Source organism: Xiphophorus hellerii, chromosome 19 (genome assembly GCF_003331165.1).
Source record: "Xiphophorus hellerii strain 12219 chromosome 19, Xiphophorus_hellerii-4.1, whole genome shotgun sequence".
NCBI lineage: Eukaryota > Metazoa > Chordata > Actinopteri > Cyprinodontiformes > Poeciliidae > Xiphophorus > Xiphophorus hellerii.
The window spans coordinates 25,720,434-25,739,473 of NC_045690.1; the positions used below are offsets into that span (position 1 = coordinate 25,720,434).

Here is a 19,040-nt window from a genome sequence, read left to right on the forward strand (position 1 = left end):
CTGTGTTTGATGGTGGGGCCAACTGTGAGCTCCATTTTAAACTCTTATCTGAGTCTCTGCAGTGAAACTTACTGCTCGTATTTGTGGAGAGTAGCTTGAAGCAGACTGAGGGAGTAGACGAGACCGCCTGCAAAGCTCAGCTGCTCACCGACGCCGCCCTTCAGGCCGACTCGCTCCACACAGTTTTCATTCAGGTCAAACTTCTCCTGCGCTTGTTTGCTGATCAGCTCAGCCTGAAGATGCACAAACAAAGATGGTTTCAGCTTGCACACAGATATGGTTCCTCTTTCCTACACACTGGATTAAGATTGCCTTAAGACAGGCTTAGAGATCCCTCTCCTGGATGTCCAAGAATTTGCTGGACAGGTCTTGTTTCAACTCTCTTGAGATATTGTGGCAAATATATTTTGCATTTGAGCTCCAGAATGACTAAGCAGCAACTTCCCTCGGCTTCCAGAATGCAATTATTTATGTGCAATTTGGAGCTGTGGGCACACTCTCCAGCTGGGAGCCCTGTTACCTGGCAAATTCAACACAGACCAATTTCTATGTCCAAGGAGACACATGGCGTTTGTCTCAGCTGCTTTGAGACATACTGGTTGCAGGCGGTTAAGCGGTGGGAAGCCATGCATATACTGTAGGTGCCATGAGCCAAAAACATCGCAATAAATTAGGCAACTCGGAGCAGTGCGACCATAATGTGGGAAAGATTAGGTTGTAGCTTTGGCAGGAAGCTTTGTCCCATTTTCTAAGAAAAACAGACTTTCCTCAGAGAGTCTCTAAAGATCCTTCTCAGGAAGGTGTAGCCTATACTCTCGTGTATAAGTGCAGGGTTGAATACATATCGGCGCCTACGGCGGTTGTCTATGCCATATGCTGGAAGCTCGTACTTTGCCACTCATGCAAAGAAACACCACAATCTCACAACAGACGTTTTATACACTTTTAAAACTGTTGGAGAACTCTTGCACTCCAGCGTGTGTGATGAGGTTCCTACTGTGCTCTTGATGTGTCTCTACCTAAAGGGCCTCAGCTGCACTCTGACAATAAGCAGTCTACCTTGTGAATGAGTCTGGGGATGAGCAGCAAGACCAGGATGCAGTCATGGTCTCCCCCATGACGAAGGAAGGATTCAGGCATAAACGAGGTCAGAAGAGACACGTGTCTGTTGGCTTGAGCCACCTCCATCTTCCTCAGCTCCATCTCGATGGCCTGAAAGAACAACCACACTTTACGTGAACAAGTATGAAGTGGCGTCGCCGGCAGCCTCCTCTTGCTTGTACCAAATGAACTGACCTTGGCGTAAGCTTTTGTCTCCGCAAACTTAATCTTGAAGTCAAACATCTCTGCTGGCGGCTGCTGCTGCAGCTCCGCTGAGGCCTCCTGCTGGCTGGTCAGCTCTCTGTTGACCTCCTGCAACAAATCCCAGATAGTCAGCGCACACAAGGCATGTGAAAAAAGAGTGAGCCGGACACGCTTAAGAAAATACCAATAAAGCAACGATCAGATGTGTATGTGCACCTGCAGGTGAGCGGTCAGCTCTCGGTACTTCTTGATGGTCTGCTGGTAATCCGCCACGGTCTCCTGTGCCGCCTCAACTCGTTTCTCAGCCTCACGGACTCTGGCCGCTCCCAGGTCCAACATCTCCCTGAGCTCCAGCTCCGTTTCTCTGGCATTCTCCTGCAGCTCATCGTTCATCTCATTTATAGCTTCCTGCGGCACAAAGACGATTACCAGTATAGCTAACAAAAACACTCTTGTTGTGTAAGTTGGTACAGTAGAGAGGAGACTTAGCTAGCTATTTTCAAATATGAAGTCTGAGGAAGAATCGAGATAAAATCAAAAAAAATATTGGCCACAAATTCTGATCAGTGCATTTCTACAAAAAATAAATCTTGCTGTTCACATACATGGGCATACATGAATAAATATCTTAAAATTTGGATATTCATAAACTACAGTGATTTTATTTCTTTAACTTCAAACGTAAAAAAAACTTTATTGTGCGACTTACGAACAAATATGGCAATATTTGGGAGGATGTTGCTTAACATCACACATCATAAGGTTTTCTCAACAGAAGATAAAACATTTTTTAACACAAAACATCGTGATCAATAATGAAATATCAATCATTTAAAAAAAAAAAAAACATGATCAGAGTTATCAGGACCAGAGTGTTTCTTTCACTTCTCCACTGATTCTGACCGGGCGATAACTGCTAGGACAACTGGAGTGAACGAGTATGAAGTGGCGTCGCCGGCATTTGTACCAAATGAACTACTAAAACTCTGGGGGACCCTTTCTGCATATCGATGAGTTTTTCATATTAAAGATATGAAATGAGATATACACCAGGAAACAGCAGCACTTTAATTTGCTTTGAACTCCATGCCATAAATCTAACATGAAAGCCGACGTGAACAGTAAAGCGTTTGTCACTGAAAGAGAGTGGGTCTTCCTCTGAGCTGCTGTTTCCTCACCAGGTCTGTGACCGTCTCTCTCAGCTCCCGCACTTTCTCCTCCAGATCCAGGTTTCGCTCCGTCAGCATCTCCACCATCTCCTCCGCCCCCAAAGCTGCGTCCACCTGAAGGACAGCATGCATTTGCTCTCACTAACTGGACCAATCACACAGCGCCCACCTTTGGCACCTAGTGAGTTTCTCGAACCTGCTCTTTCAGCTCGTCTATCGTCTTTTCTGCCGCCGTCATCTCCTCTTGCAGCTTTTCCTTCTGGCCTCTCTGAGAATCGAGCTCTGTGTTTTTCTTCTCCATCTGCTTCTGCAGCTTCACGTGTTCCTGCTTCTCCGACGCGGACAGGTCGCGCATCCTGACGCAGAGCAGGAACACAGGAGGATTTTGTCGAGTAAAATGGGAAGAGTCTGTGTGTAAACTCTGTTGTTGTGAATAATTAAAAATAATCAGTTTTCCGGTGGAGAGGCACTCACCTGACCAAAGCTTCCTTTAACCTGCTATTCTGTTCTTCCAGCTGCTTCACGTGATAACTGGAGGCGGCGCCGTCCGAACCTGAGGCAGACACCAAAACAAAGCTAGCAGTGACTGTGACTATATCTTGAAACATTTTAAACATTCTGTCACATTAAACTACAGAGTTCAATGCATTTGATTGGGCTTTTAAGTAATAAACCAAAAGAAAAAAAAGAAGTAGCACATTATTGAGAAGTGAAATGAAAAAGATTACTGGTTTTCAAAAAGATTACAAATAAAAAATCTGGAAATTGTGCCATGTATTTGTGTTCAGCCATACTTTACTCCGTGACCCCTAAAGAAAATCTAATCTTACCAACAAAAGGTCAAGACTCTTAGGATGTGACCATTTTTTAAGAGCAGCAAAGTAGAGAGACCTCCAGAGGCTTCAAGCTGTTATTGCAGCCACAAGTGGCACTGACTCAGGCGCACTGAATACAAATGCACACCACACTATTCAGATTTTTACAAAAGATTTTAAAGATCATGCATCATTTTCCTTTCATTTATTAACTATGCAGTAATTTTAGTTGGCTTATCACATGAAATCTCATTAATAGTCACTAAAGTTTGTGCTGTTTAAAAGCATATCCAATAAAGTTTGTTCTACTTTGGACTGCTTTATAAATGTTCGGCAATTTTTCACAGTCCTTTCCTCACCCTTTCATTGCTTTAACTCTTATTTAATTTGCTTACAAAGACAGAAGAAAACAAAAAAAATAAATCCTAGTCACTTTAAAGACTAGTATGTCTTCGTGAATTTGGGCCTCATGTCAGCGTCAAGCTTAAACACGACTTGAAGAAACGTCTTGTGTCACTATGACGACGTGATCCATACCTTTCTCCTCAATCTCGTGCTTTAGGATCTCCAGGTCCATGGTGAGCTCCTCCACTCTCTCCTTCAGGGAGTCCACCTCCAGCTGTAAAGACTCTGCTCGCTCCTCAGCCATCTCCTTATCCAGAGTCGCCATCTCGATGGCGTCGGCCGTGTCCGACATCTCCTCCATGTACCGCTCCTTCGCCTCCATGGCTTCCTTAGCCTCCTACAAATGGAAATAATACAATATATACATAGATAACCATAGAACCATGTATTTAAACCATTTTTATTGACTTAGATATTCCGATTAAGATTACTTAAAATGATCAGTTTCTCAGATTTTACTTTTCATAGGTTTATGTTTGGGTGAAATGAGCATTGTTCTTTTATTCTATGAACTACTGTCAACATGTCCGAAATGCCAAAGAAAAATTTAGTATTTATTTGCAGAAAATGAGAAATGGACAAAATCATGAAAAACATGCAGTGCTTTCAGACCTCACATGATGCAAAGTTCATATTCATTTAGAAACAACAATACTAAATGTTTTAGCTCAGGAAGAGTTCAGAAATCAATATTTGGTGGAATAACCTCTCTCTCTTAATTTTTTCCAGAGCTCTATTTCACCATGGCGCTGTGCCGCGATCAGAACCCTGCAGTCAGCCTCCAGCAGCAGCTGCCCCAGCCTCCACATGTGCCTCCTTACCCTTTTTGCCTCTTTGAGTTGTTTCTGCAGCTCCGCCTGCTGCTCCTGCATCTTGGTCTTCCACTCCTGCAGCTGCTCCAGCTGGATCTTGTGCTTCTCCAGCTCCTTCAGTTTGGCTTTGTCCTCCGTTCGCTTCATCTTCAGCGTCTCCAGCTTCTCGTCCAGGTCCTTCACCTGAGCGCGCAGGGCCTCCTCCTCCTGCAAGAACGGATGTGGATGGATTAAAAACACCTGCCACTTTCGTAATCTTTCTTTGATTGAGCCTCTGTTAGAAGCAAAACATATCTGGAGACACGGGGCATGCACACATGCCTTATTAATCATTGAATGTGTGCTTGGAGGATTCACAGGATGCACAGACACACACCCCTGTGAAGGCCATACACTCCCTATGAAGCCATCACACCTTCGACAGCTTGTTAAAATGTTAGTGACAGAAAAACAACAGTTCAGTGTCAAGTGCAGAAACAACCCAGATATCTGCACCTCTGTTTCCATGACGACTTCCTCCTGAGGGGGTGAGACACAAATAACACAGGTTACCTCCACCTCATGGTGGGGTTGTTTCATGATCTTAATGGAAATTGTTTTTTTAACTATGCAGGAAATTAATTGTATAATTCAACTATACTGTTAGAAGTTAATCAATGATTACTAAAACCCAGCGCCAAAACACTAAGTATTGTCGCCGTGCTTTTTTGTTGTTACCATTAAATGTTTGCTATTATTAAACTACATTTATTTCAGATTTTAAAAAATACTAAAAGTAAATTTCAATTGAAGATTTCATTTGCAAAAAAAACAACAACAAATAATTGCGATCAGTCATTTACAAAAAATGCCAACGAGACTTACATCCCAGCGGAGGATTTTTTTTTTGTCCACTCTTATTGTTTTGATTCGTGCTGATCCTGCCAAAGTTGACAGTAAATGTGGAAATTAATAAATGGTTTGATAGAGAAAAAGGTGCCAAATATTGGCTCAAAACAGTTACCAACTTATTTGATTACACAGTGTGACATAATTAGTGTTTTTATTATTTTTGATTATTATTTAATTATCCACATTAATTACAGTCTTATTGTTTTACCAATTTTTTATTTTTCTCATTCTGTTTTTAATATTTTTGTCACATTTTATTTCATTATTGATTTTGTCTATTTTTTTTTCTTTTTCTGTATTCATTTCATCATTTTGTTTTACTCTCACTTTTGTTTTTATCATAAAACCCTCCTGTTTTCTTTCTTTTTTTTGTAGGCCCGAGCAGCCCGAGCAGCCTATTGTTTTCATAATGTCTATTATTATTTTTCTGCCCCCCTAAAGAGGGGGCTTTTTGAGGGATTGATCATATTCAAAAACTCACCAAACTCGGAGGACACATACAGCAGTGTTGTATAGTAACGAAGTAAAAATACTTCACTACTTTACTTAAGTATATTTTGGAGTACTTCATACTTTCCTGGAGTATGAAAATTTTTGATGACTTTCACTTTTACTTCACTATATTTCCGAACTTAATTGCGTACTTTTACTCCGATACATTTTCAATGTGTGGTTTAGTTACTCGTTACAAAAAAGCGAGAGAGAGAAACGCAAGTGTTTTGACCCCACCTACTGATTAGCAAGTAGCAAGTAGGCTACCGAACAAAGTCCGTAGCCTGCTTGCCTGGGCTTGTTCATCACCACCAATAGGATACTTCTTCTTCTTCTTCTTTTCTATTATGGCGGATCACAAGCAACTTTAAGGTGCATACCGCCACCTACTGTACATGAGTGTGTAGAAGCATTACTTCATATCTATTAAATTCTACTTTTTAATTTTGTATTCTTAAGATAAATAAACAATGCTTTCCTTAATTTGTGAATATCTGTTATGTTTCCTTCATTTCCTAATATACCTTTAAGATTCCATTCATGCCCCATATTTCTAACTATTCTCTTTAATTCTTCCCTTTTGAGTTCATTTGACTTACAGTTCATCAATATGTGTTCTACATTTTCTTTCTCTCCACATCTCTCACATTTATCATTATTTTTCCTCCCTATTTTATAAAGCATGTCATTTAAGTAGGTATGACCTACTCTTAATCTACTAATTATTATTTCTTCTCTTCTGTTTCGTTCATTAATGCTTCGAATTCAAACTGACTTTTGTACTTCATATAATCTTCTTCCTTTCTTATCTTCATTCCACATTTTTTGCCATTTCTTGATTTCTTTACTTTTAATTAGGATACACCTGTTTCGCTTCTCCCATTAAACACAAAGCAAGTCTCGCAATCAGTAGCAGTCACATGGAAATTCTATCTTACAAAAACTCCCCGTCCAACTTGAAGAAACACATCGAGGTAACTTCTTATGAAATGGTTATAATCCTCCTGTTTCAGTAACTATAGCTTGGTCACTAGGCACTACTGTATTGTGAAATCTTGACCATAAATGAACTTTGTTTGGCATTGTTTCAGTTCCACACGTGGTGTATTTAGCTTAGGCTTAATGTTGACTGTAGCAGGCTACCTAGACTCCTCTGTTCAAGGGGGGACAGAAGCCATAGCGATAGCAATTTAGACTAAATTTAACGAATATAGGAAAGGCAAGCAAGTTCAAAACCAGGTTTACAGATGCCAATAAGCTGCATTTCCCTCCCAATTCTTTTTTTCTTTTGCATAATGACCAGTTGTGTGCACCACCTACTGACTGTAGCATTGACTGATTCACTGATTTGTGAAGTAGAGTAATCGTAACAGCTCTTTCTCTTCATGTTGGCCGCATTTTCTGTACTATTTATTTTTCTCATTTTCAGCACTGACCTTACTTGAAGGGAAAACTTAAGGCTTACAAAAACTTTGTATTTTCTGTCCTGGAGGGTATACTAAGAAGCTGGTTCAGTTGTAAAGCAGGTTAAGTTAACCTTGTGCTATAGGTAAAGCACCTAATTTTCTTAATTAAATGATGCCTGCAGGTATATCTATTAGCAGGTTTAATTTTGCCTGCACTTGGTTGTGTACATTATTTTAAGTGTATTTGACAAGTTTACCAAAATATAAAAAATGTCATTCAAACTGCATTTGCTTTGTTTTACTTTTTACTTGTACTTTTCATTACATTACTTGAGTACATCCATTTTTACAGTAATTTCCATACTTAAGTACAAGAAGTTTCAAATACTTTAAGACTTTTACTCAAGTAACATTTCAGTCAGTGACTTCGACTTTTACCAAAGTCATATTTTGGAGAGGTACTTGTACTTTTACTTGACTCTGAGATTTCAGTACTTTATACAACACTGACATACAGCATGTTTAAAATTTATGTATTTTAAGGTCGTCGCAAAAATCGCAAAAGACGCGCCACCTAGCAACTTTCAAAAGACCCTTTGCTATTCACTTACTTCAACGTAGAGACTTGAAATTTGGTACAATTGTAGAGCTCCCCAAGACGCTCAGAAATTACAATTAATGTCATAGTGCAAGTATCACAGGAAGTCAGCCATTTTGGATTGAAGGTCCAATTTTGACCCCATTTTTGACATTTACAGCGTTCGTATTTGATCGAACTCCTCCTAGGGATTTCGATTGATTGGCTTCAAACTCAGTCAGTCTGATCATAAGGCACTCACCGTTTTGATTCAAAGTTATCAAAACGGTGAGTTTTTGAGCATGCTGAGGGGGGGTTAGCAGGGGTCAAAGTTCACTTACTCGCCATGAAACACAAAACTCTTATATCTCATACACAAAACCTCTCAAAGGGACCAAACTTTCAGTAATTGATCATCATCGGGTGTCCTATAATACCCAATGGTCAAATGATAACATCACTTAGGCCACGCCCCCTGGGAACAGGAAGTGTCGTGTTTTACTGTGAACGGTCGCTATCTTACCCCTTTGAGCTAATCAACATGAAACTGTGTCCAGAGACAGAAGACATGTTGGTGTGTTGTGGATTCCAGTTCCGACTGGCTTCGATGGAGCAGGCAGGCGTGGCGGCATGGCGAAGTGACCTGTAACGCCGTTGCCATACGTTTGGCTCGGAATTCCACAGTTTCGGGCCGAGCTGCTCTAAACTCACTAGAATGGATCCTTATCCACCCGCCGACAGGAATCCATAACAAACTTTGGTGGGCGTGGCCTCATTTCTCTATAGCGCCCCCTAGAATACTTTAAATGATTAGCCCCAAGCCATGCTTTAACCTAGAATTACAAAACTTGGTACACATGTGTATCTTGTCAGGACATACAAAAACGTTTCTTGGAGCTATGCTCTAAACCAGGGGTGGGCAATCCTGGTCCTCGAGGGCCGGTGTCCTGCAACTCTTAGATGTCTCCCTGGTCCAACACCCCTGAATCCAACAGCTGAATCACCTCCTAAGTGCAGTCAAGTTCTCCAGAGTCCTGCTAACGACCTCATTATTTGACTCAGGTGTGTTGAAGTAGAGATGCATCTAAAAGTTGCAGGACACCGGCCCTCGAGGACCAGGAGTGCCCACCCCTGCTCTAAACCCAACAGGAAGTCGGCCATTTTGGATCAAAGCTGTCATTTCCTCTTTTTTATAGACATCGCATCTGATTGAATGCCTCCTACAGTTTTTCAGATACAGACTTCACAATCACTCAGCACACTTCTGAGGGATCAAAGGTCAAAATTTATCAGAGGATTTCTCATACATCAAAGCATGTGGGTGTGGTTAAGTGTCAAACTTTTACTATTCGCCATGGAACATCAAGGTTCAGTAACTTCCACAGGAAAAGTCACAGCTGCATCAAATTTCCTATGTCTCTCTACAGACCAGTTCTGATCACATTGTCATGGTCTGGTGATGTCATCACCTTAGCCCCACCCACATCCAACAGAAAATCAACTGTTGGACGTTGTATTTCCTTTTAATTCCTGTAAAGCACTTTGTATTGCCTTGTTTCTCAAAATATGCTAATAAAATTACCTTTATCTTTACAAAAGAAAATTGGTAAGATTTTGTGTTTTTGCAATGTTTCCCGACATCTACTTTCTCAGGAATGTCTGACTTTTGTTTCTCATGATTTACAATAAATTGCTTAAACTTTTATGTTTAGTTTAATTACTTCAGTCTTAGTATCACATTAGCTTAGTTGTCCAGGGGGTTGCAACCCTGAGGGCTGAGGGCCGTTACCATAACGATCCGGGTCAGGGCCCATGGGGTTACGACAGCCGGAAGGAACGGGCCGCCATATTTTAGCTCAGGATTCATATGAACCACATTTAGTGATTGTTGTTGTGATATTTGTGCCACCCCGACAGCGGGACTGTTGGGAATAAATAATTCTGTTTTCCTCTGTCTCTTTTAGCTTTTGCAGGCTCGTATAAACACAGAGGCTCACACATACGAATGCAGCTTGTTTTAAAAGAAGTGACATTTACAAAACAAAACATAACCAATATAGTCATTTGTTACAACTATGGTTACATTAAGATGTAAAAAATCCAAACAACCTGTCTCCATGGAAACAGTACTGCATGCACCATAACAAGTTTCCAGATCTGTTAAAATAAAATAGATTTAACATTTAAGTGAAACTTTCTGGTGCACAGAAGAATAAAGTCTGTAATTAGCCTAATCAAATGGCTGAATGTGTTATTTAAAAAAAAAATACATAGAGTTAAATGTTTATGGAGCTGTAATCCTTTGAACAATGTTACCATAGAAATCATAAGGGCATCTGCCAAATGTAAATATTATGACAAAGATAATCTGAAGAGGTGGCTCAAAGAAATTGTAAGTAAAGGCTTATTTCTTTATCACATATATTTGTAATAATTCATACTGATGTTTAATTCACTTTGCAAAATGTAGAATCATGTCATTACTAAAACTTAAACGTGTGAAGCAGAAATCATCCCTCTGTTTCATGATTCTAATTTATTTCTGTTAAAAGTGCTAGAAGTTTACAAAACATCTGTTTAAATACATAGTTAGCTTAGCTCATGAAAACTTTCTAAATTAAAAACAGACATGAAAACTTTACTGAGAACTGCTGCGCAAATGTCGTGAATTAAATTTTACATGTTATGAATGTTTGTTTTACGCAGGACTGAAATGGAGAAACTTCACCTGGAAGAGAAGGCATCACTGGAAGAGGTTAGTTATTAAAACTTGTAGGAACTAAGTGCTACTTTTTTGTTTTTAATGGTTTTTCTGCATTTACTTTGAATGTTCTCTCTGTGCATGAACGGGATTTCTCTGGGTACTCTGGCTTCATGCCACACCTCAAAAACATGACATTTATTTTCATTTGGGTTCTCTGAATTGCTATAAGTAAGGGTGTGGGTGTGTGTGTGGGTGTGTGTGTGTGTGTGGGGGGGGGGTGTGTGTGTGGGTGTGTGTGGGTGTGTGTGTGTGTGTGTGTGTGCATGGTTGTTGGTCCTGTATGTTTCTATGTTGCCCAGTGACCTGGCCTAACAAACCCCAAATCTTTATGTTATCTTTCAAAAGAGATCTGAAACCTGTACAGTCCAAAGAACCATTTTGCCTTCAGTCCAGATAAAAAACAACACTTTTTTAGAGCCATAAATGTTTCCCGACTTTCAATTTTGATAAACATCTAATTATAGAAAATCTGTTGTCATTTTTAAAGTACCACAATTTTATTTCTTTTTTGGGATTTAAACAACAACATAATAATAATAACATAACAACATCCCGAGTTGTTTGGTTGGGTTTTGTTTATTTCTGTGTTTCTTAGTTCCTCTTCTTCTATTTGGATAAGCTGGTTTTTGTTTTACTCTGGTTCGGTGGTTTTTATATTATTCTCATTTCAGTATTTTATGTGTCTTATTTTGGGTAGATCAGTCTTGTTTCTGTAATTCAGTCCTTTCTTAGTTATTCCAGTTCATTATGTCTCGTTGGTTCAGTTCTCCTTGATTTGTTTATTCTCCAGTGTTCCCCCTCAGTTTTTCTCTCTCCCCTCACACCAGCTAACTGTTAGTCTTTAGCCTGGTCCTTTGTGTCAGCATTCAGCCTCCCAGTACTTAAGATCTTTCCTTCAGTTACTCCTCGCTGGTTCCTCCTGTCACTTCCCTTTAACCTCCCCATGTTCTCATCACTGGTTTGATCTTTTCATTATTCACTGCACATTTCTGGTGTTTTGCATTTGGGTTTTCAATTAATCTGCCAACAAATCATCATGGCACACAAATCTTACATAAATCTATAGGATGTTGCTGAGGTCAGTAAACCTGCCCTAGATTCGTATGTGAAGGATTAAACCAGCACAAACAGAGTCAGCGAGGAAATTTTAATCATATGTATGTATTGAATACAAAGATATATCTTTGAGATCACACTTCTCAGAACATCTAACAGCAAATCTCCCAAAGTGATCAGAGATTTTAGCCCTAACAACGGTTTTAATCAAGAGACTACCCGCCCAAATCATCACACAATAACTTTTCCCCCAAGAACCTGATCAGCTCTTCCCTCTTCAGCTGCAGGTGCAAAGTCTGTTTTCCTGAGCTGATGCACAAACTAATCCACTGCTTGGAGGAACTAACCTTCCACCCAGATTCACAGACATCCCTGTCCTCACAAATAGTTATTAATCATAAAACACCTGAATAATATATTAACTTCTAAAAATGTTAAATGTAAAAATTAAAACCTGAATCTGCCTTCAAAAACTCCCATATTAATGAAGATATTTGTGGAGAATTAGGTAAAATTATAGGATAGTTTTCAATGACAAGAAAAACAGATTAAAAAATACATAACTGGAACTTTTCTTGTCCTTCTGTTGTGGAAATTCAATTGTTCTGTAGTATACTACTGATGACTATGAGCCGACTGTGGCTCTGTGGGTAAAGTAGTTGTTTTGTGATCAGAAGGTTGTAGGTTCAATTCCAGCTTCCTCCTGTCACATGTTGATGTACCCTTGTGCAAGGCACTTACCCCCTACTGATGTATAAATGTGTGAGTTTGTGTGTGCAAATGGGTGGATGTGACTCCAGTGTAAAGTGCTTTGAATGGTCAAAATGATTGGAAAAGCACTATACAAGTTCAGTCATTTAGCATTTTATTAAAATGTACTTTTGTCATTATGCCTAGATTAAAAGACCATCAGTTGGTTTTTCTGCATTTTTAACTAAATTATTAGGAGCCATTAAAAATGTCCAAAGAGCCACTTGTGGGGCCACAGGTTCCAGACCTCCAGTCTACCTGAGAAAAAGGCAAATTTATACTTTTGCATTTGATTAAAAACCTAGCAGTCCTGGTGTTAAACTAAACGGGGAGATGTGTTAGGATGCTTTTCATCTTTGTAAAGCAATAAAGCTGTTGACTATCAAAGTGTTTCTGTATTATATTTACTGTTGGTTATAATTACTGTATTTCCCTTCATAGAACCAAACCTGCACAAACCCAGGCGGACATGAAGATAAAGCCTCAGTTGGTCCCAGCGATGGACAGCAGGTTCAGCCCACCCAGAGGCTGCAGAAAAAACACCGTTGTGACAAGTGTCTGAAACATTTCAGATTGAAGTATCTGAAAATTCATCAACGCATTCACACTGGAGAGAAGCGCTATCTCTGTGACCAGTGTGGAAAGACTTTCATTCACAAGAGTAATTTTAACACTCATCTGCGAATCCACACTGGTGAAAAGCCTTATAGCTGCAGTCAGTGTGAGAAGAGATTCAAAGAATCCTCAAGTCTGAAGCGTCATCAGCGAATCCACACTGGTGAAAAGCCTTATAGCTGCAGTCAGTGTGAGAAGAGATTCAAATGTTACTCAAATCTGAAACTTCATCAGCGAATCCACACTGGTGAAGAGCCTTATAGCTGCAGTCAGTGTGAGAAGAGATTCAAAAAATCCTCAGATCTGAAGCGTCATCAGCGAATCCACACTGGTGAAAAGCCTTATAGCTGTAGTCAGTGTGAGAAGAGATTCAAACGTTACTCAAATCTGAAGTGTCATCAGCGAATCCACACTGGTGAAGAGCCTTATAGCTGCAGTCACTGTGAGAAGAGATTCAAACAATCCTCAAGTCTGAAGCGTCATCAGCGAATCCATACTGGTGAAGAGCCTTATAGCTGTAGTCAGTGTGAGAAGAGATTCAAACGTTCCTCACATCTGAAGCGTCATCAGCGAATCCACACTGGTGAAGAGCCTTATAGCTGCAGTCACTGTGAGAAGAGATTCAAACAATCCTCAAGTCTGAAGCGTCATCAGCGAATCCATACTGGTGAAGAGCCTTATAGCTGTAGTCAGTGTGAGAAGAGATTCAAACGTTCCTCACATCTGAAGCGTCATCAGCGAATCCACACTGGTGAAGAGCCTTATAGCTGCAGTCACTGTGAGAAGAGATTCAAACAATCCTCACATCTGAAGCGTCATCAGCGAATCCATACTGGTGAAGAGCCTTATAGCTGCAGTCACTGTGAGAAGAGATTCAAACGTTCCTCACATCTGAAGAGTCATCAGCGAATCCACACTGGATAAAAAGCCTGATCCACGAAAGACAGCAGCAACATCTGGAATGTGAGGGAACTTCTTTCTCTCCTCCTGTCTTCTATCACTATGGCGACAACAGTCGGTGCTGTCAGTAACATTTATATCAATAATAATAACAAGCATGCAAATAAATTGTCTTGTCATCCTTTTGTTGTAGCAAAAACAAAGATGCCGTCAGGATCTGGGGTTGTTTGAGTTTGGTTTTGGAATTTTGTCATCTTTGGTGTTCCTTAGATTTGTCTATTTTTGCCTTGTTTTCCACTTCTGTTCTTCCTTAGAGTAATTGAATAAAGTTTATTTATAAAGTGCCTGTCACAGACATAAAATCACAAATCACAATAGAAATCAGCCTCAAAACAATAGAAAACATAAAACCAACATAAGAAACACAGTAAAATCAAGAGATAAAAGCCTGAGAAAATACGAGGTTTTTAAAAACTTTCAGAGTCAGAAAAACGGAGCTGCAAGTGTAAACTGTTCCACCGCCACCGACAGAAAGGCCCCCGTTAGTTTTTAATTGTGTTCATGGAACAACCAAAACATTCAGAGTTTGAGAACAAAGACCATGAGCAGCAGAATATTTAGTTAAAAGCTGACAAAGGTAATCAGGAGCCTGGTCTTGTAATGTTCTGTATGTCCACAGAAGTACTTTACAACAAATCTTAAAATCACCTGGAAGCCAGTGGAGTGAAAATGGAACAGGAGAGATATGGCAGAATTTATTGAATTTGCTGAGAAGTCTGGCTGCTGCGTTCTGTATTGATTGCAAAGGTGAAATTGAGGATTTATCCAGGCAGTTAAAAAGAGCATTACAGTATTCCAGAGGAGATGACATAAAAGCAGGAGTGATTTTCTCCAGGTCAATTCTGGAGACCATTTGTCTAATTTTAGAAATGTTTCTGAAATTAAAGAAATAAGAACGGGAAACAGCCTTAATGTGAGTCAAAGCCATTTGATTCATCATAATCATCCAAACAGGAACCCAAACTGGAAATGCATCTTATATTAATATATGACTGTGCTGCATAAACTCCTGTACCTAAGTGGCCCATAAAGGATCAATTTGACCTGGAAGAAATGAAGGAAACAAGATGTGGAAATGATATTCATGACGGCTTGTGTTCACAGCAGGAATGAGTGTATTTTATCAGCTGTCATCTGATTTATGGGTTGTTTAAATCACTCATTTAATTTATATCAAAGGACATTTTAAGTAATCAAACCACACACAAGAAAATCACTAATAAACTTTATCTTATTTTCTAGCCTGCATTTAGTGCTTAGTGAAATTTAAACATATCTTTCAAAATTTTGGAAGAAATATAACCTGATTGGAATCAGATTTATTTTACAAATTGCATTTATGACACTGAATTTTTATCTTGTGCAATTTTGTCAATGATTTTAAATTTTTATACTTTATATTCACTGCAAAAAAATCACCTGCAGAAATTTGCCTTTAAAAACTAGCCTGAAAACATAAAATAAAATTAAAAAAATTATATTTTTCAAGAAACATTTGCAGGAGAATTTTTTTGTGCATTTCGAGTAAAAAATATATATATTGATAATTGAACAGAATAGATTCAGGGTTGTAATTTCAATGTGTAAAAAATGAGATTAAATTTCTTCCATATAAAACCTAACAGCTAAATTATGACAGAAAACGTGAATAGTGTTCCTACACATTTTTCCACATTCAATTTTTTTTATTTTTCAATACTTTTCAATTGTTTGACTTGTGTGAATGGTAATAATAAAGAGCACCTCCATCTCAATTCTAGGGTTTTATATATCAAGACAAAATATCCTTCTGAACTCTGAAATTGGTTTAAATGTGACCGCAAAGGTGAACAAAAGTCAAAAAAGATACTTTTCTCCAACTGGAAAATGTTCAGACTGTTGGAAAATTTCATCATAATTCTTCCAAACTTGATGAATCATTGCTAACGTCTCCATATTAGCACACAAAGATCATGTTTTCATACAGATGCTCACTCTGATCCCTCTATTTTCAATCCTTCACTTTGTTTTCCAACTCAACGCTCTGCAGGTTTTAGAGTGGAGTTATTAGTTCACCGCCTGTCAGAAAGCTGCAGACGAAAACTGACACTTTATTGTTAAATTAAATTGTGAGTCTTTCTAGAGAAGAAAAAATGGTTTCTTGTAGAATTTCTATTTTTCAAATGAAATGTACATTGAAAATAAACAGTTATCAAACACCGATGGCGTCCTGGTGATTTTTACTTGAACCTGTAGCAACAGGTGGCTCGATTCTGACAGAGTTGGGTACTGACTAACTACACTTACCCAAGTATCTTTGAAAAAAATACTTTTAGGAGTATTTTTACTACTCTGTACTTTCAGTAATTTTATTATGAAGTATTTCTACTCTAACTTGAGTAACATTTCTGGATTTTCTACCCAATGAATGAAGAACCAAAATTTCACCAGACACACACCTGCAGTTTCTATTAAAGTTTAATAAGTTTTATATTGAAAGAAACTGATTTGGACAAAAATATTTTGAATAATATTTTTACTTTTTGCTCCTTATATGAATTATTGTCATTTTCGTCTTTAAAACAGTAAAATTTCCACTTAAATTTATATTTCAGTCCATCTGATGATGTAATTTTTAAATATTAAATGATTGATAATCTAATCAGTACTTGAGTACTTTTTACCAAATACATTTTGCTCTTGAGTAATTTCTTGGACAGATACTTTTTACTTTTACTTGAGTAAAATATGTTGAAGTAGTGCTGCTCTTACTTCAGTACAATTTCTGAGAACTTTATCGGATCAATACTAACAAGACAAGATTGAAATATTGTTTAATTTTTGTACTGCAGTTTCTCAACTCTTACTGAAAACAGATTTTTTGATTGGGTCTCAAATTATATATTTTTTTGTTTAGGAAAAAATGCACACACATTTCAATTGTTTCTGTTAATTGTGTAAATATGTTAAAGTATTTTGTAGAATATAAACTTTAAAGTTTGAACAAAGTAAGTCAAAGGAAAACGCACCAAACACCTAAAGGTCAGAAGTTTGATATATCAGTGTTAAAATCAGCGACAGTGGCCCGGTATTTACATGGTTTCAGATTGATATAAAATAAATTAGAATAATAAAATACACAGTATCGTACAACTCTATTAACAACAATTTGAACAACTGTAGCAAATAAAGTCGCTGGTGTGTGAAAAATGGTGAGAGGTTGGACAAAGTTAACATTTATTAATAATTCAATCTGAATTGTTGGATATTTAAAAAATATATTTTAATGGATTGGTTTGGTTTGGTTTTATGTTTCTAAATCAGATTATTTTACATATTTTCGGAAGGGAAATATAATTTAAATAGAAAACTTAATGTTTCAGTGAAAAACCCCAAATAAACCGGTATCTATATTATTGTTCAAACCTGTTTATAGTGAAGCCATTTTATAACCGATGCTGTGGCGCCCACTGGTGTCCGCAAGTACAAATCACTGCAGCAAACAGAAAGGGGCGGGGACTGACCACTGTCAGTCACATACCTTATTTGGAAATGGGACCATTGTACTCTGGAAGTGAAGGGGGCGCTATTTCCTATATTATCTGCGGTCTCCCGTTTTATTTCCATTTGAAATCTGTGATATATCTTCATCTTTAGGAAGGAGTTTCACTCTCAACATGTACTTGAACTTCTCTCCTTTATTTATTAATAAATAAATAGAGAAATCATTGAGAAATCCTTCCCTCCGCCGCCCGCGGGTCGGCTGGGTTGCTGGGGGAACAGAGGTGGATACATAAACGATACACATGAATATATAAAACAAAAATGACTTTGAAAAAAACAACAGTACATCTATATGAACCTGGTACAAAGGATTCTAATATAAATAAAGAATGCCATATTATTAATTTATTAATTTTTAATTAATTTATTAATTATTTATTTATTATTTTTTTACTTCAGCGCAGCTCAGTTTTTAACAAATTCCGTAGCTTTTCCTGTACTTCTAAATCTGCTTCTTAGTCGCATCTTTTCGGGCCTGCTACTGCCTCTAGTGGCGCGGGGGTGGTAACACTACAAATATAATTACGTCACTTAACTAGAATACCATCAAGTCTTTATTATTAGGCCCGAGCAGCAAAGCGCTGCGAAGGCCTATTGTTTTCATACTGTTTATTATTATGATTCTGCCACCCTCTTTGGGGGCCTTTTTGGGGGCTTTATAATACTCAAAAACTCACCAAACTTGGCGGACACGTCAAGGCTGTTTAAAAATTTTGTATTTTAAGGTCATCACAAAAATCGCAAAAAAAACCGGCTCAACGGCGCCACCTAGCAACTTTCAAAAGACCCTTTGCTATTCCCTTACTTCATAGTAGAGACTTGAAATTTGGTACAATTGTACAGCTCACCAAGACGCTCAGCATAACAAACTTTGGTGGGCATGGCCTCATTTCTCTATAGCGCCCCCTAGAATATTTTAAATGATCAGCCCCAAGCCATGCTTTAACCTAGAATTATGAAACTGGGTACACATGTGTATCTTGTCAGGACATACAAAAAAGTCTCTTGGAGCCATGGTCCAAACCCATCAGGAAGTCGGCCATTTTGGATGAAAGCCGTCATTTTCTCTTTTTTATAGACGTCGTACCTGATCAAACTCCTCCTACAGTTTTTCAGATACAGACTTCACAGACTTCACTCAGCACACTTCTGAGGGATCAAAGGTCAAAAGATATCAGAGGATTTGTCGTACATCAAAGCATGTGGGCGTGGCTAAGTGTCAAACTTTTACTATTCGCCATGAAACATCAAGGTTCAGTAACTTCCACAGGAAAAGTCACAGCTGCATCAAATTTCCTATGTCTCTCTACATACCAGTCCTGATCACATTGTCATGGTCCGGTGATGTCATCACCTTAGCCCCACCCACATCCAACAGGAAATCAACTGTTGGACGTTGTATTTCCTTTTACTTCCTGTAAAGCACTTTGTATTGCCTTGTTTCTCAAAATGTGCTAATAAAATTACCTTTATCTTACTT

At 38.5% G+C, this 19,040-nt stretch overlaps 2 protein-coding genes across 10 annotated transcripts in view; both read right to left on the reverse strand.

Moving 5' to 3' along the window:
* The window catches only part of LOC116708618 (MAP/microtubule affinity-regulating kinase 3-like), a gene marked incomplete at its 5' end in the record, with an annotated part of 485,947 nt that overhangs the window by 146,000 nt on the left and 320,907 nt on the right, over positions 1-19,040 (reverse strand). The gene's annotated exons all lie outside the window — the stretch shown is intronic.
* Positions 1-19,040, reverse strand: part of dctn1b (dynactin 1b) — a 54,688-nt gene that overhangs the window by 10,056 nt on the left and 25,592 nt on the right. For all 9 annotated transcript variants that reach the window (XM_032546493.1, XM_032546492.1, XM_032546491.1 and 6 more), the window contains 9 exons: positions 4,516-4,713; positions 3,827-4,031; positions 2,949-3,027; positions 2,671-2,830; positions 2,484-2,588; positions 1,522-1,713; positions 1,297-1,413; positions 1,060-1,212; positions 73-233 (listed from right to left, as the gene is read on the reverse strand). In XM_032546493.1, the coding sequence (XP_032402384.1) occupies positions 73-233; positions 1,060-1,212; positions 1,297-1,413; positions 1,522-1,713; positions 2,484-2,588; positions 2,671-2,830; positions 2,949-3,027; positions 3,827-4,031; positions 4,516-4,713 (1,370 nt within the window). The remainder of the gene's footprint in view (positions 1-72; positions 234-1,059; positions 1,213-1,296; positions 1,414-1,521; positions 1,714-2,483; positions 2,589-2,670; positions 2,831-2,948; positions 3,028-3,826; positions 4,032-4,515; positions 4,714-19,040) is intronic.